General features: G+C 41.2%; 1 protein-coding gene across 4 annotated transcripts in view; it reads right to left on the bottom strand.

Annotated features, from left to right (window-relative positions):
* Positions 1-27216, bottom strand: part of LOC101465895 (collagen alpha-1(XIV) chain) — a 175181-nt gene that overhangs the window by 46618 nt on the left and 101347 nt on the right. For all 4 annotated transcript variants that reach the window (XM_076889756.1, XM_076889754.1, XM_076889753.1 and 1 more), the window contains 4 exons: positions 16750-16908; positions 10464-10541; positions 8839-8925; positions 3946-3999 (listed from right to left, as the gene is read on the bottom strand). In XM_076889756.1, coding sequence (XP_076745871.1) covers positions 3946-3999; positions 8839-8925; positions 10464-10541; positions 16750-16908 — 378 coding nt within the window. The remainder of the gene's footprint in view (positions 1-3945; positions 4000-8838; positions 8926-10463; positions 10542-16749; positions 16909-27216) is intronic.

Here is a 27216-nt window from a genome sequence, read left to right as displayed (position 1 = left end):
CCCTTAAATCTGGGAAAGAGGTGTACAAAGACAGCAGACTGAGCAACCTTTCTCCCGAATATGACAGTCAGCTTGGCCTCATACGAGTAGGTGGACGCCTCCGGCGAGCAGAGCAGATGGATGTTGACACTCTGCATCCTATCGTGTTGTCACCAGACCATCCTACTACTCAGCTCATCATCAAAGACTATGATACACGTCTCCTGCATCCTGGCCCAGAACGTGTCTTTGCCGAATTGAGACGCAGGTATTGGATTTTAAGAGGCAGACAGGCCATAAGGAAGCATCAGTATCGCTGTTTGGAGTGTAAGAAGTGGAGAGCCAAGCCTGTTTCACCGAAGATGTCTGATCTCCCTGCTACCCGCTTGCGATTAAATCAGCCGCCATTCTGGTCCACAGGAATTGACTGTTTTGGCCCTTTCACTATAAAGATAGGCAGGAGACAAGAAAAACGGTGGGGCATTATATTTAAATGCCTTACGACCCGCTGCATTCACCTCGACCTTCTCACTGGTATGGACACTGACTCCTTTCTCATGGCTCTGCGCAGATTTATTGCTCGAAGAGGAAAACCCTTTGAAATACTGAGTGATCAGGGCACCAATTTCAGAGGAGGAGACAGAGAGCTGCAGGAGGCATTCAAAGTGATGGAGCCACGACTGCAGGAGAAGCTCAGTGAACAGAGCATCACTTTCCACTTCAACCCTCCGCATGCTCCACATTTTGGGGGAGCCTGGGAACGGGAGATCCGTTCAGTCAAATCTGCACTTCAAGTTGCCCTCAAAGGTCAAGCGGTGCCAGAGGATTTGTTGCTTACTGTTCTTATTGAAGTAGAGGGCATACTTAATTCCAAGCCACTGGGATATGTTTCCTCGGATATTGCAGATGTTGACCCGATCACGCCAAATATGTTGCTCATGGGGCGGCGCGATGCTTCCCTTCCCCAGGCAGTATATGGCACCAGAGAAGAACTTGGAAGGCGAAAATGGCGTCACAGCCAAGTCATAGCGGACCGGTTCTGGACTCAGTTCATTCAGCGCTACCTGCCTGGACTGCAGCCTCGCCAGAAGTGGAACCAGACTACTCCACCTTTGAAAGTGGGACAGACTGTCATGGTGGTGGACTATCAGCTCCCACGGGCTTCCTGGCCCGTAGGACAGGTAACACAGGTGTTTCCCAGCCCGGATGGACAGGTGCGAGTAGCTGAAGTCGCTATTGGGGAACATAAATACCAACGGCCTGTGTCAAAACTTATCACGTTACCTGAACTGTCAGCTGAACGTCCTTAGTTATATTCACATGGGTTTTTGATGTTTACTAATGTGCTATACACATTAGGGGGCGGCTGTAGAAAACCCCTGTGATTTGTGTATATAGACTGTTCCACGGACCCCCTCTAACCACTGCTAAGATGGTACATTCCTCCCATCCCTTGTTTGTGTTTGCGCTGGTCCACCTTGATAGCGCTGGTGGAGCTGGGCTGTTGTACTGAACATGTGTAGTGCGTGTGCGTGAATGATAAGTAAGTGCCTTGTATTTGTTTGTTCTATGGTTGTAACTTATCATATACTTAGCTATGTACATTGGGTGATGCTTAGTAGAGTTTTCCAGCTGTTCGTGTAGCCACGAGACACTGTATATTCACGCTGATTTGACCAAAATGGCGCTACCCTTGTGAACTGAGCTGCCCAAAGTAAAGATGGAGTCTATCCCTGTGCAGCAGCCCATTTGTGTCCACCAGGGGGTGGTGTTTAGTCATTTCTGTTCAACCCTTTCTGTATTATTTAGACCAGTTTGGTTGACTTTAATTGTTTGCTAATTGTAATTTCTGTTATTTTACAGAACCACACACACACATATACATATACTCACACGAATTCACTTCTGGAGATGTTTGGATTAAAAGAACCCTAATTATTATTGCTGTGGACCCTCTCTTTCATCATATAAGTCACCTGTGCCTTCTGACCGAGGATAGGAAAATCCTGCTGTAATTTGCCAGTCTATTAAGCACACACATGTCCAGTTCACTGAATAAAGATGAGTTCAGGGAGGAGCATACTGATGACACAGATGTACGAATGGTGTAAGACTGATCGAGCAGGAATACGGTACTGTGGGAAAGTCTTCATCCACCAATCATTTCTTTATATTTTGCCAGAAAAACAGGGAAAAAGTGCAATAAGTTATTGAAACACATGCAAACATACATGTAAATACAGTATAGAAGGCAAAACTAGAGTTTGTAAAAATTCCTCTGAAAAAATAGCCCGCTCTCACTACCGAGGCCCAATATAATTTTGATTGGTCAAGTCCCACGGCGTTCCTAAGGAACGCGAAAGGTGACCGTCTGCGTATGCTACGTGCCGGGTTATGGATGAACTCCAGTAGAATGATCCTGTTGTAATACATGTTCCAGCCATGTACTCCAGCCCTAACCTTATCCCTAACCTTAACCAGCACTTAACAGCTCTCTAAGTCTCTAAGTCTAAACTTTAATAGTGTTTTCCAAAGTGATTTAAGTAAAATGAATGTACATGTGTGGATTCATTCCAAATGGTTCTCATGTTTCCTCATTTTTTCCGATCTCGTAATCTAGGGATGTGTTGGGTGCCCGGAAGTGTAACATATTGACGATTTGTCACCTAGCGTAAAATGTTATGCTTTGGGAGTGAGAATGTGTTGTGAAAAAATAGCACTTCAGTCTGGCTCCTTGGAAACAAAATCTGAAGAAATAAGGGGTGAATCGAGACCTTTGCACAGCACTGTATATTAATATCCTCTACTGTGTGTGTGTGTGTGTGTGTGTGTGCCTGCAGTACAGAAATCCACATCTCTCTTCATAGCTAACACAATGGACTACTTGCACTAGGTAGTCCATTGCACCCATGAAACACATCACATACAGTCATTACTGACTATATGTTGTTTGGGTTTTTTTTTTGTGGGACACTTCATGTGTCGCACTTGACGTGCTGTCGCTGAGGTAAAAAAGTGGGACATATGGTTGCGATATACAACCTTATTTCCCTGACTGACAGTAGTGTGGTTTTCAACACAAGCTGCAGCACCAATGTCGCCTCCTTCAAAGAAGAAAAAGCGTCAGAACTTTTTTCTAAGATTAAATTTCACTCATGGGAGTTTTTGTTCAGAGAAATTTCCACCAGGATCAGGATCTGTAGCGACTGCTGCAGCTGGATGTTTAGTAAAAGTTTGGAACAGACGACCATACCAAAACCAGAGCAGATCCAAACATTACAGTCAGTCAGGATGGCTGCGAGTGGAGGTAAACTAGACAAGTGAGATATACCCTTGCAAATATCAGCTTCCTTTAAACTACGGGTATGTAACCTGAATGCTGTTGAAACTCTTTCAAAGTCCGATATTTTACACTTTCATCACTGAATGTGTCATTAAACAGAAGGCGATGGTTGCTTTGTTCTTGGACCCACTGGTGTGGACCACCACGTGCAGAATACCACACAAAAATAAACAAATGATCCGGGCATCCATTTAAATTTATTACACTGTGAGAGACAAACTCACTGGCTTTTGCAAACTGATCCACCTTCATTTCGTTCATGCAGACTTCAGTCTGACTGAACTGTGACAGGTGAAATCACAAGGCTCTACTAAAGGGGTCAGATGTCATCCAAGAAACATATTTCAAAGTTCAAGGCTCAATTTATCCCTTTGTAAAAGTCACAGAAATTATGCCCATTTATGCTGGCTGCCGTACTCGCAGCCATTTCCCACCTGCTCCTTGCCACAACACACCAAAATTTCGTCTGGCAAAATCCAGTCTCAACATTATTTTTAACTCATGCAGCAATTCTGCTTTCCCACTGTGGAACATTTTTCATGCCTTAACCGTGTGAAATACAGTAAATGTTCAAGACTGTAGCAGGACAATAGTGTCCCAGAATTTAAGAGCATTTTACAAACCGTCACTCCTGGCTCGCCTCTGTCTCCTCTGGCTCCTCGTATGCCTGGACCACCCTGAAACAAACACCAGAGACACACGGTAATAACAGAAATAAGAAAAAAACATGGGCTGTAAGACTGTAAATGTATCAAGACTTCCACTAAAACATGGAAACTGGGGTTTATGTTTAAAAATATGCTAAACGTAGAACGCCACGTGTCTTTCATATGAATGGATTGTGAGGCTCATGGAGAGAAGCCAGCGCTGATCATAATGCTGTAAACTGCTCCTGTGAGCTCTACACTTTATTACGCTGCATCTGTGACTAACAGCGAGAATCTAAAGCCATAAACCTCGGGCTGACCCTTCTCGAGGTTTATCCAGGGACAGGCAACACACATCTGCTAATCATTGGCCCATTTGGGATATATCCCCTTCCTGTGTTTTCTTAACTAGGTCTGCCTTGGGAAGCTGGGGGCAACTAGGTAGTTCCTGAAGTATTTAACCAGACGAGACAAGGGTGGGAGGAATATGAGAAGAGACATGCAGATGTGGTAAAAACAAGAGGTCATTTTCTTTTCGATAATTTCTATCAATTGGAAGTCAACACCAATCAGTTTGCTTTAATTGGTAGACGTAGGATATATTGTCTCTTTTAGATGTAGTCAGTGCTCTCTGCAGGGATTCCTTATGTGTGTGCTGGTCTTGGATTATGTACTTAAACGTAAAGTGACAGAATTTACAGGCTCAATTAGTTAACAAAACCATAATCAAAGTTTAATAAAGGCGAATGTAACAGCAGATCAAGTTAACCAAATCAAAAGGGTTTTTTCCAGTGTGTTTTTAGTTTTCAATGTGGAGGAATACTCATTGTTAGACAGCCAAAGGTTTGCTCCTGGGCCACAACTCTATTAACAAAAAAACCTACAGATGACAGCCAATATCCCAACATGAAGCTTTGAACTGGCACATTCATTTTGTCAGGTAGGACAGGAATGATGACAATGACCAATGACCCCTAGAATTATTTTGAAATACTTTGAATCAATGGTGAAATGGGCCTATGACGACTGTGTCTTTGTAAAATCACATCAGGGGAAAAGTAGTACTTAAAATGACTGGGCCTGTTCATCAGTTCAAAAATGTATTTCTGTTGTTTTAATGGATTCTTCTAAACAATCAGAGCACTTGCTGGAGGCACGGAAAAACCTGCAGAGAAACTGAAATGAGCTTCCAACAGTAACAGCACATGTAATTACATTTGGATTTTTCCACGAGACTTTAATGAATGTGGAAAAAACGGAGCAATTATTGTTCAACTTAGCAATTTTATGCCGAAGGGAAATTTACATTTTTTAAATAATGCTTGGATCTCAAACAGCATGGGCACTATTCATTTTGAACAAACAGACATGGCAGGTTGAGCATGTCTTGCTTTCCTTATTTTAGATTGATTGTTGACTGACGTTCAGCGTTAAGTTGAGTCTGTGCCAAATCAGACGGCACAGATTGCAGTTCAGCTCCGCCAATCAATAGTATTTGAAATGCTGAAATGTGAAGAGGTCTGCTGCTGCGTGAGGCAGGAAAAGACGTACATCTGGCAGTGAATGCAAACATAAAAATTACTCTGAGGAAGAAAGGCTCAGCGTTGTTGTGAGTGATTACGTCCGTAGTCTGCACACTGGAAAAATACAGCAGACAAAAGTGCATTTTCTGCTTATTACAAAAACTTTCTTTCTGCTATTACAGTTTCTTATTTGGCTCCTTGTTTTTGTTTTCATGACATTACTGAAATTACCCATTTAATATTTTTCTACAATTATCCCAGTGTGCAAAATATTCAACTTCTAGGTGACCACTTTTAATCGCTAGCTAATTGCAATGGTTATTTGATGGTAGTCAACCTGTTTCTAACAACTGTGGTCCAACTTGGACTTATTACAGTCACTCTCAGACAGATTAGCAAAGTCTTGCAAATAATTAGCATCTAATTTATAAACACAGACTGATACAATCAGGGGCGATCGTGGCTCAAGAGTTGGGCGTTCGTCTTGTAATCGGAAGGTTGCCGGTTCGAGCCCCAGCTTGGACAGTCTCGGTCGTTGTGTCCTTGGGCAAGACACTTCACCCGTTGCCTACTGGTGGTGGTCAGTGTCCGGCAGCCTCACCTCTGTCAGTGCGCCCCAGGGCGGCTGTGGCTACACTGTAGCTTACCATCACCAGTGTGTGAATGGGTGGATGATTGTGTATAGTGTAAAGCACTTTGGGGTCCTTAGGACCCAGTAAAGCACTTTACCATTTACAATCTACAGGCTCACTTGAAATCAGTCTAAGTAAGTCTGCCAGGATATGCAACATCTCTGCAAGATGTCTAATTGCAAGAGAAGATTCGACTGGACTGGTTACCCACTGCCTGTATTCTGGTTTATAGCCCCAGTACAGTTGTGGTCAGAAGTTTACATCCACTCATTGTTGAGGATGAATGTCACAGTAATTTTAGTTTTTTAAGGAACTGTTCTTTTTACAGGGTGGAATGCACAGCATACATCTTTAATGAAATGCAATGAAATCACCATCCTGCAGCAACTACGTCACTATTTGAGGAGGAATTTCGGAACTTCTATTTCAAGTGTAAGAGGCTGTGGCTGGACTCTGAATGTAAGTAGTTACAGTGTTAATAATATGTTTAGTGTAAATGTATGTGTATGTAGATGGCAACAGATTTACGATGTTCACCAATTTAGACTAAATGTAACTGCCTACTTGATCCCATTTAATCGCAAACTGATGGCTGACAAACGCCATCTTACCACCTTTTTATTGCCATCTTTGTACCAAAGTCCCGTTTGGTGCTCGCTTGCTTTAGTAAGAAGCAACCGAGTGCCAGTGATTGCAGACCTGTTCCCCATCTTTAATGCAACCATTTCAAATGCAACTAGATTGCAAATTCATTTCACACAGTTGCATTAATTTTAGTTGAACTGTAATCTTCAACTACTGTGTCCCCCCCAATGTGACTGTAGTATTAGACGCTGTATCAGGTATCCATCTACCTGATACACGTTTATTTTACAGCTTTATTTGATTGAGCTTAACACCCCCCCCCCCCCCCCCCTTTTTTTTGAGAGAACAAAGTGTTAGCACTGCAACAACAGAAGAGTAAATCTGTTTTCACATACACGTGAACCGACTGTTATATCGTTTTTAACAAGGGGAGTTGTGATAATTTTTCATCCTTTCTCTAAATCCCAGTGACTACAGTGTGTAGTTTTAGCACAAAAGCAGCTATGATTTCGCCATCATGCCATTCATCTATTCCCATATCCTGCAGTTAAAATGTGATTTAAGAAGCCCATTCAATGTGGGCGAGAGTAACAGACACAGACAGAGCGACAGAAACAGTTACAGAGAGGCATAAAACGACAATAAAATGAGAGAAAGAGCCCCAAGCAGGAGGAGGAGGTAAAATAAATAAAACAGAGAAAAACAATGAAAAGTGAGAAGCTAAGGTATTTTCTATGCTATATTAATCTCTGGAAAACAGAAGAAGCAAAAGAGACTGTATATAGAAAACATGAAAGAAACACAGAGAACAATATGTAATCCTAAATATTACATGAGAAATTTCAATTCTTTGGTAGTTTCCCCATAAAATGTGAATATTTTATACAACATAGAGCTTTCCTCTGTTATAGAACTGGAGGTTTAACAAATCCAGAGGGAGAGAGCTGTGACCTGTGGATATAATGAGAAAGCAGATCTGGCTCGTTGGACAAGGAAAAAAACATAGGGGGGAATTTTACTTGGCTGTGATAAATGGAGTCGCCCAATAATTACTTTCTCAAACTATACCAGTGTGGATCTACACCCCTCTCCTGCTCTGCTACCCAAAGGTGCCGACAAAGACAAAGAGAGAGAACTTAAGGAGCGATAGCGCAAATGAAAGTGGTGAAGAGAGAAAAAGAAGAATTTAGACAAAAAGTCTCGGGCTGCAAATTAGCTCATTTAGTCGCTCTCATCTCCCGACCTCATTCTGGTACAATCTGCGATTGCGTGAGAGGAATACAACTGTTTGGCATGTACACCCCAACTCTTTCTAACATTCAGCCACCCCAGAGAAAATGCCTCTAAGAAATGGAAAAGTGTCTTCAGGCATTAATTGATGAAAAGAAAAAAGACTTGTTATTGTGTATATGTCACAAAACACAGGGTAGACTCTAAAAGCACTTTTATCTACCCTTTGATATCATGTCCTTTTGTGTTGCTGGATATATTCACCCTGTTCCATCTAGAGTTTATTCACACTGTGATATATTACATATTTAGATGTCTTTTGCTCTGGTCTTTGTGATTTTGTCATAAACTATAGTTAGACTAAGCTTCTGTATCTGAACTGTGAAGCAGGAGGTAACAAATTTGATTGCAAAAGTATGATTATGCAGAAATCAATTAACCTTTCCCTGGTAAATTTAAGGTCTCAGTCCCAAAATTAACATCTTGCTGAATAGAAGTTCTATGTGGAGTAAAATCGACAATAACTTTAAGACTGGTCTTGAGAAAAGCACTGACCGTAACTAAAATTAATTCAGTCGAAGTATGTTCACATTGAAAATGTTGGATTGACTTTGACATTACGAGCAGTGTCCACTAATGACCATCCAAACACTTTTTCTTTACTTCTGTAGAATTTTCTAGTTGATGAGAGTCTTGAGAGACTAGATGAAGCGAATGAGTAACTGATCTAAAGAAAGAGTTCAATTGAGTTTCTAACAACACAAAGAAGGATAAAAAGCACAGAGAGCAGAGGAAACTTTTAAAGGATTGCCACATCGGAGTGATTTGTTCATAAAAGGCAGAGTATGAGTGTTTAAGTAACTACATTAAAGAGTAAATGTGTATAAATATCGTCTTACAGGTGGTCCAGATGGTCCTGGAGGTCCTTTACTGTCCTGAGAGCAGGTACAGGCATGAGGCATGGGAGGGCACTGCTCTTCAACTCTCTGAAAAGACAGTTCACAGAATGTGTGTGCAGTCTCTTTGGTCAATATTCAGGTCAGGCTTGAGCTGCACTAAAAACACACATAAACAGGCTTAGACTTTGCCGGAAAAAAACAGATAACACTTGTAATACATGCTATCGTTGGCCAGTTTGTCTTAGGTGTTTGGATCCGTGTTAAATTTACAGCCCAGTAAAACTAATATTTTTCATATTCCACAAATCTCATATCATACTTTGGAGTTCTTTGGACAAACCAGCTAAAATTGCATCTTTTTCTAACAGAAAAACATATCTTTCCTCTTAAAAAAGTCAAAAACAATGTATTTTCAGTTTAAATGCAGCATAAACTCTTTTCTTTATTATTGCTACACAACTGCATAATTATTTACAAACTGTAAATGCAAACAATGTCCTTACAAAGTGCATTTAAATAAAGTTATTTTCAAAAATATACTTCAATACGACGGAGTAATCAATACTTTTTTGCATGCCTACTTTTTCATTGAGTAATCTGTACTTTTGAATGTGTATGTAATGAGTATGGAGCATATTTGAAAATGCAAACACTCAAAAAAATCAGTAAAAAAAAAAATCATGAATTTAGTAGTCTTGGGATTTTCATTTCATTCTTCTTGTGTATAGAGGAGCCCGCTTACATAAGGACATTACGTTCGCTAAACCATACCTGTCTTTAGAAATACAAAATAAGCTCAAAACGCTGGGTCCCAGCCCCAGCACACATTTTAATTGCCAGCTAACCACTAGCACTGAAGGCTACATGACCCATGTGACGACCCGAATTCTGAACCCCTGCCGACAGACTCCGACTTACTCAAGGGCTCTGCTAAAAACAGGCCTTTGTTGCAAGGTAGTTACTAGGCAACATGGTGATATCATAATATCTACTTACCTGCCAAGTTTGGCTGCTCAACTCCTGATCATGTAGGGGGAGTTGGCAGCCAAAGAAACACATTGTGTGCATTACAGTAAGAGTTGACTTTTTTGTGTTAGCTGTGCAACTTAGCTTAAAAACATCACACTGAAAATAAACAAGTCAATGCAGTTCATCACCTTGAATTTATTTAATTTTTGAATGTATTTAATTTTTCAGACATTGCGAGTTTCCGCACTCATGACAGTAACTGCCATGCATTTTATTACCCAGTGATGTGTTGATAACACTCAGGCCTCGGAGAAATTGGTTAGTACGTTGAGACATTGCATTTTGAACCCTATTGTACAGGTGTGCAATTAATAAGGATCTTAGTGTTTGCTCAGTGGATTACATTTTATGCCTGGGGCGTTAATTGATTGGTGCTACCATAAAGGCAGACACACACTTTTTGTGACTTTTTGTATATGCATAATACGCAACTGGTCTCATTAAGAGAATTTCTTTCACATTAAACTAAATTAATTGAATGAGCATTTTGGCTTTGATTGGAACCATACTTATCACTTTATTTATATGGAGTTTTAATATTCTGTGAATAATGCACAGAAGAAGAGAGATCAGGTACGTACCAAATTGTTACTTACCAATGCTGGCAGCTCACAACACTTATCTCTGCTGGCCCAGGAAGTACTGCAGATAATGTCAAACATCTGGAGCTGGAACTGTAAACACATGTGCATGTATGAGTACATATGGATATACACATAACCTCTGCATTAATACTGCAGTTGCGATGTACATTAGGTAAATAAAATGCTGAATTAAAAGAAAAGTTGCATTAGAAACTGAATATTACCCAGGATTTTTTGTAATGCTGTGTTTCTGTGTTGATAAGAAGCAAGAAGACAGACAGCTTGGCTGCTTATGAGCTTTAATAACAAGCTGAAATGTGCTGGAAGACAGATATATGGAGTCTAGCTGATTGCTTTAATAAACAAACTGGATGTTCTCAATGATCCGCTAGTCTTGGCCTGGCTATAAATTATGTCCCTGGCTTATGTCTGATTCATTTCGAAATTTTAGCATCAAAACTTAAGAGGGGCTCTGCTCCCGTACACTGTTTATTTTATTAGAAAAGCAGTGTTGACATTCCCAATACCTCAAACTTCGTCAACATTGTTTCCAGTGTAATGCATATACAATCAGAGACAACCTATATTTTCGGAAACCCTCACTTAAACTTAAAAATAAATAAATAAAGCAGTTTCATCTAGGACACCGAGTTCATGCTGAATATAGTAGAAAACTGTATTTCTTTACACTGTTGCATTATTCCTATAATCATCAGATTTACTTTGTCAATTATAATGATGGGATGCACATTTGTTTTCAGATCAGCTGATAAAAGTCTTAAGGTCATTAAACAAAAATCAGTTAAATTACATTTAATTTAAAAGATACCCAACACCCTTATTTACATAATATCATCAGATGATAAATAATACCATATGCAGTTCAATTTATTGGGAAAATGTATGACAGTAAGTAAAAACTTGGCTCAGAGGTTTTTCATTCCTAAAGACAGGAGCGCTCCCCTGCTGCTGATGTGGCACAGCTTGTAATTATATATGTAGTGCTTCTATTGCAGCACCGCAGGGGGTCTTGGAATTTAAGAGCCTGTGTTCTTACAGTAAAGCTGGAACTAATGTTAAGACCAAAAGATACGGATTTGCTGTGAATCGTTTGGGGGTTTGACCCATTTTCATTTCATAATTTGAGCTCACTGACAAATGCTACATGTCTCTTTATACCCTCACCAGAGCCTTTATTAGGTCCACCTGTTCAAGTGCTCGTTAAAGCAAATATCTAATCAAATGCATGGCAGTAACTCCATGCATTTAGGGATGTAGAGATGGTTAAGATGACCTGCTGAAGTTCAAGTGGTGCATTTGAATGGGAAAAAAGGGTGATTTAAGTGACTTTGAATGTGGCATGGTTGTTGGTGCCAGACAGGCTGGTCCGAGTATTTTGCAAGCTGATGATTTAGTATGTTCCAGCATAACCATCCCTAAGGTTTACACAGAATGGTCCAAAATAGAAAAAAACATCCAGTGAGTGTGTATCTGAGTAAAAAGTACCTCGTTGATGCCAGAGGTTAGAGGAGAACAGCTGGACTACTTTAAGCTGATAGGAAGGCAACAGTAACTCGAATAACCCCTCGTTACAACCAGTTTAAGGAAGAGCTTAGATTGGTAAAGCTCTGAAGGTAAAGCGAGTCAAATCTGCATGTCAGATGGGGGACAGCAGCAGAAGACCGCACCACACGTCACTCTTGTCAGCTAAGAACAGGAAACTGAGGCTGCAGTTATCACTAGTTCACTAAAATGGGAATATTGGAAAAACATTAGCTGGTCAGATGAGTCTCAATTTCTAAGGGATATTTTTTGACACACTTTGGGCCCTTAAGTACAAACAGGGCATCATTTACATGATCACAGCCTACCTAGTAATACTCGGCTGGCCTCCACAGTCACTACATCATTCACATCACGGATGTGCAGCTGACATATCTGAAATCACTTTGCGAAGCTGTCATGTAAACATGGACCAGTATTTGTGAGGAATATTTCCAGCGCCTTGTTGAATCTGTACCAAAAAGAATTAAGGCAACTCTGATGACAAATCGGGGTTGAAACGGTTGCTAACAAGGTGTAACTAATGAAGCACCCAGTGAGCGTACGATTTTATTCTGTTACACTTGTACTCCTTTAAATCAACTAAACACAAAGTTAATTATGAACACGAACATGTTTACAATTGTTTCCAGTTCAATTTGTTGCCACTTAAAACATAGAATTGTTAGACTAAATTGATTCTTCTGTACAACAAGTTCCATTTTCACGTGCTTTTTGCAAATACTGTTGGCAAGCCAGTAGACATTTTTTAAATAAATAGCCATTTTCTTCACTGGCAGTGGAGAACAATCTGTTAGGTAGAGAAAATATAATTAAAGAGCATTTATCAGCTAATATTTTTCTTTGGAAAAGCTCAGTAGTATACATTTACTACTGGGCGTTTGGAAATACTTAGTATTTCCAAACGCCCAGGTTTGGAAATACTGGTTGGCGCATGCGCATAAGTGCGCATGCGCCAACCAGCGTGCAGCCTGTTACAGTCGCTCCTGCTTTTCTCTTAGTTTAGCTCTTTTTTCTTACGTATTCTTTTTTCTTCTGACTTGTATTTTCCTCCGTTTTCTATCTCTTACTCAATCATGTGGATTGAGAGAGTTTTTGTTCTTCTGGTGGCCGTGGAACTGTTACTTTTATCATGGAACGGGACCGCGGCACATCTCCTACACGCACGGACTGTTTACTCCAGAGATCAGCTGATCGCCCTGATGCCGGCCGGCTCGCTGGCCAGGCCCGCAGAAGTGCCCGCAGAAGTACCAGCTGAAATTTGGAGGAAAACACATCGGGGATGCAGAGGTCAAGGACAGAAGAGAAGAAAAAAGGTGACGGTGAGACAGCGGAGGCTCGAAGCGAGGAGGAGGTTTAAACCGTGTCTGCCGTCTATCGTGATGGGAAATGTGCGATCGTTGGCAAGTAAAATCGACGAGCTCTCAGCACTGGTACGGAGTCAGAGGGAATACCGAGAGTGTAGCCTGATGTGTTTCACCGAATCATGGCTGCACCAGGTCATTCCCGATGAGAATGCTTCCGTGGAAGGCTTCCACACTGTTCGGGCGGACAGGGACAGCATCGCTAGCGGTAAGCGTAAAGGAGGTGGGCTTGCTGTTTTAGTTAACAACCGGTGGTGTAACCCTGCCAACATAACAATCAAAGAAAGGATTTGTTGCCCGGACACTGAACTGTGTGCTGTTGGACTCAGGCCGTATTATTTACCCAGGGAATTCTCTCACGTCATCTTGGTGGCTGTTTATGTTCCCCCCTCTGCTAACCCCACAGCTGCATGTGACACTATCCACTCTGCCATAGCTCGGCTACAGACTCAGCACCCGAGTGCCTTTATTGTGATCTCGGGTGACTTCAACCATGTATCACTGGACAATACACTACCAACATTCAAACAATATGTGGACTGTCCCACCAGGGGAGAGAAAACTTTAGACTTACTGTATGCTAACGTCAAGGATGCATACAGCTCCTCCTCCCTCCCCCCACTTGGTAGGTCAGATCATAACCTGATTCACCTCACCCCCCGCTATGTGCCAATTGTGAGGAGGGAACCTGTGACCACCAGGACTGTTAGGAGGTGGTCAGAGGAGGCAATAGCGGAACTACAGGGCTGTTTCGAGGTGACCGACTGGGAAACACTCTGTGAGCCTCACGCCGAGGACATCAATGGGCTTACTGAGTGTATCACAGACTACATAACTTTCTGCACCGACTCTATTGTTCCAGCTCAGACTGTTCATTGTTACCCAAATAACAAGCCGTGGGTGACTAAGGACATCAAAGCCCTCCTCAACAACAAGAAGAGGGCTTTCAGAGGGGGCAACAAAGAGGAGGTGAGGAAGGTCCAGGTGTTACTAAAGGACAAGATCAGAGAGGCTAAGGACAATTACAGGAGGAAGCTGGAGTGGAAACTCCAGCAGAACAGCATGAGAGAGGTGTGGAGGGGCATGAAGACCATCACTGGATTCAGGCCAACCAACAGCAGGGGAGCTGAGGGAGGTGAGAATAGAGCCGACGAGTTGAATCTGTTTTTCAATAGATTCGACACCACAGTGTCTGCTCCCACCCCCACAACCTCACCTGCAGTCAGCCTGGAATCCAGAGCCACACCACTGTGCCAGCCTCTCTCTTCACATGTTGCCTCCTGTGAGATTCCTGACACCCCTCCCCCACCCATCACCTTCACTCAATACCAGGTTGAGATGCAAATGAGGAGACTTCACTCAGGAAAGTCTGCTGGACCAGACGGAGTGAGTCCCCTTGTCCTCAAGGCCTGTGCCCCCCAGCTGTGTGGAGTCTTTCATAAACTGTTTATGCTGAGTCTGAGTCTGCAGAGGGTCCCGGTGATGTGGAAGACATCATGCCTCGTCCCTGTACCAAAGACGCCTCGTCCCAGTGGCCCCCAGGATTACAGGCCCGTGGCACTGACCTCCCACATCATGAAGACCCTGGAAAGGCTCATCCTGGACCAGCTGCGACCCATAGTAAGACCACATCTGGATCCCCTTCAGTTCGCTTATCAGCCTCGTCTCGGAACAGAGGACGCCATCATCTACCTGCTCAATCGTGTCTACACCCATCTGGACCAGCCGGCAAGCACTGTGAGGGTCATGTTTTTTGACTTTTCCAGTGCTTTCAACACCATCAGGCCGACCCTCCTGGGTGATAAGTTAGCAGCGATGCAGGTGGATGCTTCTCTGGTGTCCTGGATTGTTGATTACCTGACAGGAAGACCACAATATGTACGTCTCCCACAGTGTGTGTCTGACAAGGTGATTAGCAACACAGGGGCACCACAGGGGACTGTCCTCTCCCCCTTCCTCTTCACCCTCTACACCACAGACTTCAGCCACTGCACAGAGACCTGCCATCTTCAGAAGTTTTCTGATGACTCTGCGGTGGTTGGATGCATCAGCAGGGATGATGAGACAGAGTACCGGGCTGTGGTCGACTCCTTTGTCACGTGGTGTGAGCAGAATCATCTGCAGCTCAACGTGGCAAAGACCAAGGAACTGATCGTGGACTTCAGGAAGACCAGGAAACACTTGACCCCTGTTTCAATCCAGGGGGTCAGTGTTGACATTGTGGAGGACTATAAATACCTTGGAGTACACATTGACAATAAACTGGACTGGGCTAAAAACACCACAGCACTTTACAGGAAGGGCCAGAGTCGTCTCTATTTTTTGAGGCGACTGAGGTCCTTCAACATCTGCCAGAAAATGCTGAGGATTTTCTATGAGTCTGTGGTGGCTAGTGCGATCCTCTATGCTGTTGCATGCTGGGGGAGCAGGCTGAGGGTCGCAGATGCCAACAGACTTAATAAACTGATCCGTAAGGCCAGCAATGTTGTGGGGATGGAGCTGGACTCCCTCAAGGTGGTGTCGGAGAGGCGGATGCTGTCCAAGATAAAGACAATGTTGGATAACACCTCCCACCCACTCCATGACATGTTGGTCAGTCACAGGAGCTCGTTCAGTGAGAGACTGAGATTACCGAAAAGCACCACTGAACGACACAGGAAATCATTCCTGCCTGTGGCCATCTCCCTGTACAACGCATCCACTTAACACACTGTTTGCTGCTACAACTACACATGTTTCTTTTCCAAATATTTATTTATAAGTGACTTATGTATGTATGTATGTATATATATGTATATATTGTACTATTCTTAGTTAGCGTATTGTCTGTCTTGTCTTAATGTTGGTTTAAAATGGAGCACTGTAACAAAAAATAATTTCCCCCAGGGATCAATAAAGTATTCTGATTCTGATTCTGATTCTGATTCTGATATCTTACCTTCATCCCTCACTGTGTCTGCCAAAAGCTCTTTTTTTTGAGTGCCTGTGCTATTTAATGGGTAGAGAACAGCTAACACAGAATATATAAAGCACTTTGTGCATTTCCACTTGCAATAAATAAAATGAACTCCTACTGAGTGACTTAATGAAATGGTTGTGAATATTTATGGCTGCCACTTAACAGGCCATAATTATGCACACACACATGCACACGCACACACACTCACTCACTCAGGTGCCTGGTCATTTCTGGTAATTTGAAACAGATTGTAAAATAACTCTAGCAAGAAGCAACTTTACCTTTGCCTGTTCATTTTTCAAGTCATCCTATCGGCTGCTGTCTTGAAACAAAACCTACATCTGCATTTGTTAATACACGTTGTAGTCAATGCTTCCTTTTTACATTGATCCAAAGAAGTATTCATACTAACCGGAGCAGAGCTGTCTTGTCTACCTCTGGATCGAACCGTCCTTCCGAGGACCTCCATTCCATCGGTGGTGATGTTACCAGCTGCATTAATGTATTTCTCCCCAACCACTGAGCAATCCAGTACCACCTTCACAGACGTCTTGCTGATGGTTACATGGAGCTGAATGGGCAAAAAGATAATTGGTTGCATTAGAAATGCTTTGGTGGCGTGCCTGAAATCACTCACACCACACTATATGGAGCACTACACAGAGTTTACCATTTTGCAGGGCTGCCCAAACACACAAATAGCTACACAGACGTCAAATGGAGCTGCTGATTTTAAGTGCAGCACTGTCACAGGTAATGATCAGCCAGAGTAGAAAACATCTGACTCCCTTGAGTGTGAATGTTCCAGAAGAGTGCATCAACAATCTGCAATCTTTTTACTTACTAATCAGTCACAATGAGTTCTTTTGTGTATGTATTTTCTAATAAAACCAGTCTAAAAGCATCCATGCACTTAAATTACCCTGTCTGAGCTGAGTGTCGGATGCCTGTGAGCTAAAACTGCCTCCTTAGAGGAAACCACTGCCAGAGCCATGAACCGTGAAATTCAACTGGTCACACAGTTAATGAGCAAAGAGGGCAGCATCATGCTGAAGGACAGGAATAAACTAGACTATTAGTGTCCGCATTATTCACAATTACGTGAACTACTTTGCTCTTTCACATTACTTAAGCCAGTTTTAAGCCACGGGACTACAAATGCATGTGTCCACGTCTAAATGCATGCACAAAGCCACACAAACAAGCTACAGCTAATGTGGAGTTTGACAAAGTTCATATTCAAGTGTCAGAGACCATTCATCAGCTGACGCGTACGCGCCCGCTTTACTGTAGAACGACTTTCTGTTCTCATCCTCTGTTCTGCACACTTCACTGGGCATGAAGGGTGTGTGAGTGCTACACTTTTATGATATAAAAGATGATGAAATCCTCTAAGGTGCAGACATTTTGCCGACATTCTGTGGCATTTCGTGGTTTCAGTTCAGGTTAACATTGGTGTTTAGGGAATGAATGAAGGCCAGTGTGTGTTTGTGTGTGCAGAAAAGATGTCAGTCACTCACCTTCTGGGTGGCTGGATTTCCTAAAGCAATGACTGATTTTCAGGCTAAAGACTGATACACTCTTCCCTTCTTAACAGTGGATTCCGTGAAATCGGAATAATCGGGTTGACAGTTGCAGGAAGCAGATATTCGCTGTTTACTTGTCATTCACTGTATTTTGCACTCATGATAAACAGACAAATGTGTTTTTAACTATTTAAGAGTTTCTTTTTATAGTTTGCTTGCAGCCTGAGCACTTTTGACCAAGCACATTTAAAAAGCATTTGGTTAGGGAACAATCTTGAAATAATCGGCTATCTTGTAGTGCTGATTTAGCATTTTTAATATCTTTTTTGATTATATATGTTTTTGTACCCATGAATGGTGGATGCAACAAAAAGTCTTGCCCCTGCTATCCTCTGTCTATCCCCTGAAGCTTAAATCAGCAGACTAGCTGAAAGGTTTTTAGATTGATATTAAATTTCTTTTATTGCTTTCCTCATTGTTTGATGACTCATTAAAAAACAATCTCTGAACTAAAATAAAGCCCCTCTCCATGTGTAATGCACTCATCACCAATTACTTAGCTGCCCTTGTCCTATGACAGCTGGGATAGGCTCGAGCCCCCACAACGCTGAAATGGATAAGCAATTAAGCAAATGGATGAATCAGTGTCTAAAGCCACTGAATTCACTAACATTTCATAGTCCCAGGTTGCCAAATTGCTGCCAGTATCTTCCAGTATCTATACCCTAAGACATGGACCGGACTTGTGAAACTCTATTTTCTGTCAGTGTAAAGATGTTTAACTACACATTTGACATATCTTAATGTAAGAAAAAGAAGTGCAATTTAAATAATACATCTCTGCTGTGGTAAATGAAAGAAATCTGTCAGTGCAGCTCTTTGGACTTAAATTTAAAGAAATAAAAGTGTAAAATTACAGAAAGTAGCTCAATGGTCAGACTGTCCTGTAATTATAATTGACAGAAAATATCATTTTATTAGAATATGCAGGAACTTTTCTGTCATGTCTTAGTTGATTACTTTGGTGCAGTATGAAGGGCCAATGCTGGAGGTCTTTATTTATTTTAAAGCCATAAAATGAAATCTTTATAATGCTTTCTAAAATGTTTTATATTGCTATAAAATGTAAAAATACAGTTAATATTTTCCAAAGCCATCCTATGGGGCCGATTGGTGAATTTGCAAGGCCAATTCAGGACCCCAAACCTTATGCTTGACACCATTGTCCTACGACGTGCATATGAAAGTATCATGACTGGCTAGAAGTTAAACATGCACAGTTATCTGTGAACAATCAGCACATGCAGCTCATATTTATTTTCATCCGTAGCTCATATTCTCATAGCTTATATCTTACTTTTGCACTGAAGCTCCCCAGTTGTTTTAATAGTTTTGTTCTCACCCTGTTGATTATGTGATGACTTTCCACAGAGATTCATCTCAAAGAGCTGCACTTGATCTCACATCATAGTTAGGTAAAATCAACTACATCCTCTAATATACCAGCAAAGACCACCCATTGTCACTGGCCTTGTGGCATCCCATAGAGAAGGACCCAGTAAAGACCACACACAGAATTAAAAAGATGACAAATGAGTGACTTTAAAACTACCTTCAACATTACGAGAGTCCTTTGTGTTTGTATTTGTCCATTCGAGACACACGCATACACCTAACAAGAGATAGATTCTCAAAGACTTGGAATTATAACTTATCAGTGCGGAATAAGAAAATAAAGTAAAACAAAAGCCATGGCAACAATAACTGAGTATGGAATTTAAGACATATAACTAGCATAATGCTTTTTGCATTGAGCTGTACCTTGCAGGTCAGATGGCTGGCTGGAGCCGTTCACAGCCAATACTGCTGCCATAACAAGATAAATTACTCTGTTGGTGTCTCCCTCTCGTTCTCCTTCACACACACACAGACACACACACGCTGCTATTTTCTGCTGTCTTAAACATCAGCTGCATGTGTAATATAAAGTACCTCATTTGCTTGTATCTCCTGTCAACAGATAGTTTATTTCACTTTAACTTGTTTTGCTTTATTTCTCAGGTTCAATAAATAAATACATTTGTGACTGTGTGACTGACAGCGCTACGTTATGACTTGGTTGATAAGGAGTCTCACAAATTGAACTCAAAAGTACTTTGATATCAGAAAAACAAAAACATAACACAGAGCTATCACTATTATAATGGCTCTATATGAATGTCAAAATAAAGTAAAATATGTAGACATTATTATCTTTGGGATTCAACTATGCAGCTGCACCAGGCACGTGTGGGGGGGGGGGGGGGGGGGGGGGGGGGGCTTGGGCACCTGCCCCTTTTATGTGTATGTGCGGAGTCTGCCTGTACCCCTCAACAGTAACATTTAACTACAAATCACAATTTTGCTAAATAAAAGGATCTGGCTTACACATGACTACCATTAACCAATGCTCGCCCTTGACGGCAGAGCGTGCTGGTTACGAGCTGGGAACGAGCTCGCAAAGAGCGCCCAGATTTTTTGCCACCTGGGCGGTGCGGAGCTGTGGGGAATCACAAATTCATTGGGAAACCAGTAAATAGGATGTACAGCTCACGCTATAGTCTATAGCACACAGGAGTATTAGGTTTTTACGTACACGTTAAGTTGTCTTGTGGCAACTGACGAATTGAAACAAATGAGCGTGCTGTGTGTGCAACAGCGCGATAAAACATTACCTGTCCTTTTATTAACTGCACAAGTAGTGGTGTCATTAGCTGCTAGCTAACTGGGTAAGGGTGTCATGGATCTGTAGCTCTGTCCACCTTTTTAGGGAACATATTTAATTTTAAAGTAAGTTACAGGGCTTATATTTCATTAAAAACTATCTAATATGCATATCCACATAATTATAGATGATTATAATTATGATATTTAAAAAACACACTGTTTTAAAAAAGTTACATTAAGAAACAGATATATTAGATTAATATTTCAAATATGACAAAATACTGATTTTACAGCAGCAGAATTAATGTATCTCTACAGTTTAAACATTTAATAAGCTTTCTGCCTGCACAGAGTGGATAGTGAAACAAAATCCTCACAAATACATTATTTTATATTTATTCCTTTATTTTTTATTCTTATTATTTTATTATTATAGTACTAGGAATAAATAATAAGGGAAGGATTCTGGATCAGCAACATGATGAAAACTTGTGGCCATAGTATACACAGTATTCTGGAGAAAGGTCTAAAATGTCACTGTATGTGCACGTGTGTGTTTTATGTGTATAGATTTTTTTTAGATTATTCCTCATGATATAACATTGTCCAGACATGCCCTGTAAAGGACAGGAGCAGGAAACAGTGACAGAATGAGCTGTGTGAGGCTGATAAAGGCAGTGGATCCTTCAGCAGCTGGATTACAAAGAGCACAGGTAACATTAACACATGTACCAGTTGTTGCATTGCAGAGATACTCAAGTATAAAAACAATAATAAACACAATTGTTTTGGTTCTATAACATTTTTCTATCGTTACTTTATTATGGATTAGGTGTTGTTAAGTGTGGAAAATTAAATAATAGATTAATGCAACAGGAAATTGTGCCTTGTTCTCTGATGGGCAGGGAGTGGAGAGATAGATGAGATGAGGAGATGGAAGGAGGAAGAGAGCAGAGTTTATTTCCCACAGTTTTTTTTTTTAATTTGTTGCTTTATGGTTCCATGTGTTATTGTCTCATAACACTTGTTTAATCAGAGACCATCTCTCCTATGGACTTTAAATGTCTACAGTCTCAGATCAACACAGCCCTGCCCTCCAGCACTATCAGCAGCAGGAGCAGCAGTAACCCCTCAACAGCAACACTGTACCCATCAAGAAAAACATGTTTGCGTTGCATTGTCAACACCTAATGACAGTGATATAGTATGATACGATTCCATATTCGATTCTTGATGAATGTGGGTTGTTGTTATTCAGCCTGGTTCTACGTGCCCCTTTCTAACTTCAAACATCTCTGCATGGCCCTGAGCTTTCACCTGGACTCATTTCATGCATTATTGATTTATTACAGACTGGACATAGAGGGTGTTGGCTAACTTATGTCTTATCGCCTTTATTGTTTAACCTCTGCACTGATGACTACAGCTCTACACAGCCTGGCTATGATTCGGATAAATTTGCGATTGGTCATTTTAGATAGCATTGACGTTTTTGCGTTGTTGATTTTTTGATGTTTTGTCTCATCTGGTGCTCTCTGTGCCTGATAAATAAAGTGTTTTGTTTATTAAATTTGAATTATCACTTTAACATGAATAAAGTTGGATTCTTAAGTTCAATTTGTATCTGGTTTTGTGGTTTTAACACAGAGATCTTCACACCCTAGAAGCAGATTCATTTTTGAAGAAGGGGGAGGGGAGGATGCCTGATTACACATGAAGAAACTGTTGCTCTTGCATGTGTTTTTTATGTAGTTGCAAGAGAAAAAAAAGTTGTCTAGCTTATACTGTATGCTGTAAGCTGACCATACACTGATTATCAAGCTAGACACAAGTAGAATTGACTAGAAGCCCAGTCCTATAGTACAGTATTAAATGCTCAACTTGTTTTGTTGATGTAAACAATTATTTGGCCTGTAACTGGGTCTGGTTTGACAATTAGAGTCGCTGAAAAACAAACAAACAAGTCTTATTATTCCTGTCTTTATGAAAAAGATCAGTGTACATAATGAGAAGCTAGAGCAGATTTGAGCATTTTTACTCTAGCTCTGGTAAAATAAACATTTAAAAAATTTTTTAAAAAAATGATGCCTTTATTTGAACAGTCACTGCAGAGAGCAACAGGAAATGTAAGAGAACAGTATGACATGCATCAAAAGATTTACCAGCAGGAAGTGAAACCATGGATGTACATTATGAACCTTGTGTATTTTCTATAGTCTTCTATAGCAAGACTAACATCACTAGTATTGGATTGGGTTTATCTGTCAGATAAATATAGAAAAATCTAGGAAAGCAGAAACAAACTAAATCTAAACAAACAAAACTGTTCCCTAAACCTCTCCCACAAGACAAGAATGGTCCCTGGATGTTGGACATTACTTGTAAAGGGTTACTGCCCATCTCTGGTCATTACCCATATGTTGAGTCCATGCATGTATATGGGCTCCACAGATAATTTTCTCTTCCTGTTTTATGTTGATAATATTTTTGCCTCTGGTGTTTGTTTGTTTTTATTTGATTTTGCCCTCCTTGTCCCTTCGTCCTTGATTAGTTTCAGCTGTGTTCCCCACCTGTATGTATCCATTTCCTGAGTCTCCCCCTGTCCTGTGTTTTATTTTCCACATTGTTGTTCGTTTCCTTGCTCTGCTTTCCCTGACTTTTCTGAGTATGTTTGTAGTCTTTGGAATGGTACCCTGTCACCATTCAGATTTTGGGCTTTCTTTTTGGTTTTCTGGAACCGGAAGCGTTAAAGCTTGTTTAAAGTTTATTCCTGTCTCAAGAATCCTGCACTTCTGCCCATAAATGTGTCCTCCACACAACAGTTCATTAAACACTGATGCACTTATGGTTCAAACTCTCTCCAAGGTGAAAATCCTTTGCTTTTTACACTGGACAATAAAAAACGTCTTACTTCCTACAGGGACTCTTTTTACTTTCTAGACCAAATAGTTTATGTTCTAAAGTGTTTTGTCAAAGGCGGGGACCTACCAACATTCATCAATATAGATTTAAAATAATAATAATAACAATCAATAAACAAATTAAAAGTGCTTCTTTAAACTTAGTGAGATACGGTGGATAACAAATGTACAGGTGGAAATTTCCTTAGTGACGATTTTTTACAGCGCACACAACGACAGCTTTGTGTGCTGCTTGTAACTTTTTAATGCGGGGCATTCAATCATTTGGGTCACAGAAATAGTGACCGCACAGTTTTGGAGCAAAATGAGTTGTGTATCGCGGATAACTTTCACCTCTTCTCTCTGTGTGTCTAAGAGTTAAAACTCCTCATCATATCCATTTCTTCTCTTCCTTTACCTGTTTTTGTTCCCTCTGTGTACAGAGAGAGAACACACACACAAACATGCTGAGTGTATGTTTGTGTGTGTGCTTCCACCAGTGCCAGATCCCGCTGAGTATTCCTGCTTTCACATGAGGCGTCTTCATATGGTAATCCCTTTATAAAGGACCCACAAACATGCACACACAGACACACACTCCTCTTATTCACTTGTCATCCTGTCTAAATGGAGAGGGAGACTTCCTCTGGTCAGGCAGTCCTCTGCATCTGTTCCCTCTCTGAAAATTGTCATGTTCTCCGGGAGAAAGGCAAGAAACAACAGAGAAGACAAAAGGCAGAGAGAATGATGGACAGCTACTCCATGACATTTGAGAACTGAGATAGAGACAGTTAGTGGGCTGCTGTTGGCTTGTTTTCAGAAGAAATCCACAGAAATTCCAGGCAAAATAATGTTTATAGAAACTTTTCTTGGAGTTCTATTCATTTGTCAAACAAACATCTACTAGTCTTTAAAAAAAATAAAGAAAATAAAGCAAAATCTAAATCCGACTGGTTGAATTAAAAGAGCTCCTCAAAGGAGAACGTGCATGTAAAGACAAAAGGACTGATTATCATTATTTCGTTTATCTCGGCTAATGTTGTTTTGCAATGTGAATTAGTCATTTCCTGGGCCTGCTGAGGCTAAATCAATGTCATTATTTATTCAGCGGGGGCATTTGCATCAGTATTTATTTCTGTGTTTATTTTTTTCTCAAAATGCTCTTTCCTCTCAAGTGAGCACAAAATTGTCTTCTGTTGGAGGAAAGCCATCAGAATCTGCTATTTTCATTCAGTCAGAGTAATTAGATACAACATAATTTACATAAAAATGCTCAGACGTAATCCCAGTCATCGAGGGAAATATGAAATGCCTTTGGAAGAAAATCATTTGGGTGGGATAAATAATATGGTTTCTCCAGGGAATAGGTATGACTGCATAAACAACTAAAGACCTTGTTCTAATGGTGTACTCATAAAATCTACTTTTTTAAAGGGATTACACTCTAAAAAAAGTTACTTGTGTTACACTGATTAAAGAAAGAGACTGTTTAAAATAAGATTATTCTTGTTTTTTTAAATTCACATCAAAAATAATGACAAAAGTCCACAATAACCTTATCACAGGAGACCATAGAAAATACTTAAAGGTTGTTAAAATCTGCAGTTTTACTCCCACTTTGCACTCTCCACTGGTTTAAAAAAAAAAACAATTGGTGCAAGAAAAGCAGTGGAGAGTGGGAGGGAGATAGGGAATAGGAAAGGGGGCTATCATCACATTTTTAAACACTCTCCGCAGCAGTGCTGACAGATCGAGAGAAAAATTTCAGCCCAGGAGCCTCTGGAAAACCACCCAACAGGAGCCACAGCTTCAAAAACACCAAAAATACAATAGAGCTTTCTTATGTTTTTGGCTCTCTACGGCAGCTTACCGCCACATTTCCTTCTCTCTCTGTCCCAATCTGCTCTCCAGAGTTTCAAGGCAGCAAACCTCAACATTTATGTGAAACACTACCACCTAAAAGTTCTGAACAGAGTTTATCACTGTATGGGTACAGCAAATATGTTAAGCCAAATATTGCGTTAGCATGGCATTAGCAGCTGCAATCCCAGCAGATCAGTTAATCTTATAGTCCGACCACATCGTTTGATGACTCATTTTCTGTTATACTGAAGCTGCTTTAGCATGCACACAGATGATATACCTGTGAAAGCCACTTTGCAACCCACGCTCACCCTGAAGCAGATACTTACTGCTAAGTTTGTTATAAATGGGATCATAATTTAGAAAATGGGTATGTTCTGGCTCCTTAAGAGTCACCACTCATGTTATGTAGTGTTATACAAGTTCATGCAATCTTTATTCGTTTCTGGCACACTGTTCATTTTATTTTGACATTCTACCGGAAGTGCTACTTCTCATTACTTCCTGTCTAACGGGAGAAGGACAGTTTGCTACTCCTGTGCCTGCCTATGCTACCTCTTAAGCCAGCACAGTCTGTAAGTTGGCAGTATTGTTGTGTTTTACCGGTGAATGTTTAGCACTAACTGCCGTGTGTTGTTTGTGATATTTTGAGAAAGCAAATTGACTCAATGATGTGCTTTATTAGTCATTAGCCTAAACGCTAATTAGCGCTAGCTAACCGCTAACGTTAGCTTGTTAGCTTGTTTCGTTCTGCTTTGCTTTGCATAGTAACAGGTCATAGCATCTTCTAATTGTAAGAATGTTTGCTTATATTAGCTCACATGGGATATTTTGTGTTTGTTTACAGTTTTACCATTCATCCATTCATGTATTTCGACAAAGCCATGCTATGCATCCAATCAAATAAATCCACCAGAAAGGAACAACGGTGTGGTTTTTCTACATGGGATGATGGTTGTCTGTCTGCCTAGTTAAGTGCGAGGGCAGAACAGTAAAAAGACTGGCGAAACGGCTACTTCAGGAGGCAGTCTTCCAGACATCTGACCCAGACGCCACTATGCTGTCAGCAGAGGAGGAGCAGCTGGAGGTACGGTCCACCTGCTCTGGATCTACATCCAGATCCCGCAGCTCACTCGCCAAAGCAGCAGTCGAAGCACGGGCAAAGGCCAAAGCAGCAGTCGAAGCACGGGCAAAGGCCGAAGCAGCACGCGCCAGAGCAGAGTTTACACGACGGGAGATTGAGGTGAAAATGAGGCAAGCAGAGTTAAGTGCTACATTAGAAGCACTAAAAGAAGAAAAGGAAGCAGAAGCTGCGCTCGCTGAAGCCAATGTATTTGAAGCAGCAATAGCAGAGGAGGTAAGCGGGGAAATGTGGTCATCTCGTGTGTCAGAAAAACAATATGGGGAATCACGACAGGGTCAAGAGAACTCACAACCAGCGCTGAACTCTCACGCTCTACTCCAGCTTCCAGCTTCAACCCAGTCATACAGACTACAGAGTTATCTTGGATATTCTTCACCAGAGCATCGCAGAGAAGACTTGCCGGACCCCAAACACTTTACGCCGATAAAACAATGTGACATCAGTCCAATCCCCGATCCAGCCACTTCACCTCAATATGTCCCACAGGTAAATCAACAGGACATCAAATATGAGATTGGCAGCCATCTGACACCAGCTGCTGATACCCAAGAAAAATGTGGCCAAAGGTATGTAAGTACCACACCGCAACCTATGAGCTTTTCCCCTTACACTCCACCTTTCCAGCCAACGCAAATCAACAACGGGAACAGTGACTTTGCTAATCTCGCTAAGTTTCTGGCAAAAAGAGAATTGGTGGCAGACGGTCTGACAAAGTTTACGGACAGAGCAGAGGACTACTG

Source organism: Maylandia zebra, linkage group LG11 (genome assembly GCF_041146795.1).
Source record: "Maylandia zebra isolate NMK-2024a linkage group LG11, Mzebra_GT3a, whole genome shotgun sequence".
NCBI lineage: Eukaryota > Metazoa > Chordata > Actinopteri > Cichliformes > Cichlidae > Maylandia > Maylandia zebra.
The sequence above is the reverse complement of the archived record's forward strand: the minus strand, read 5'-3'. Positions and strand labels throughout refer to the sequence as shown.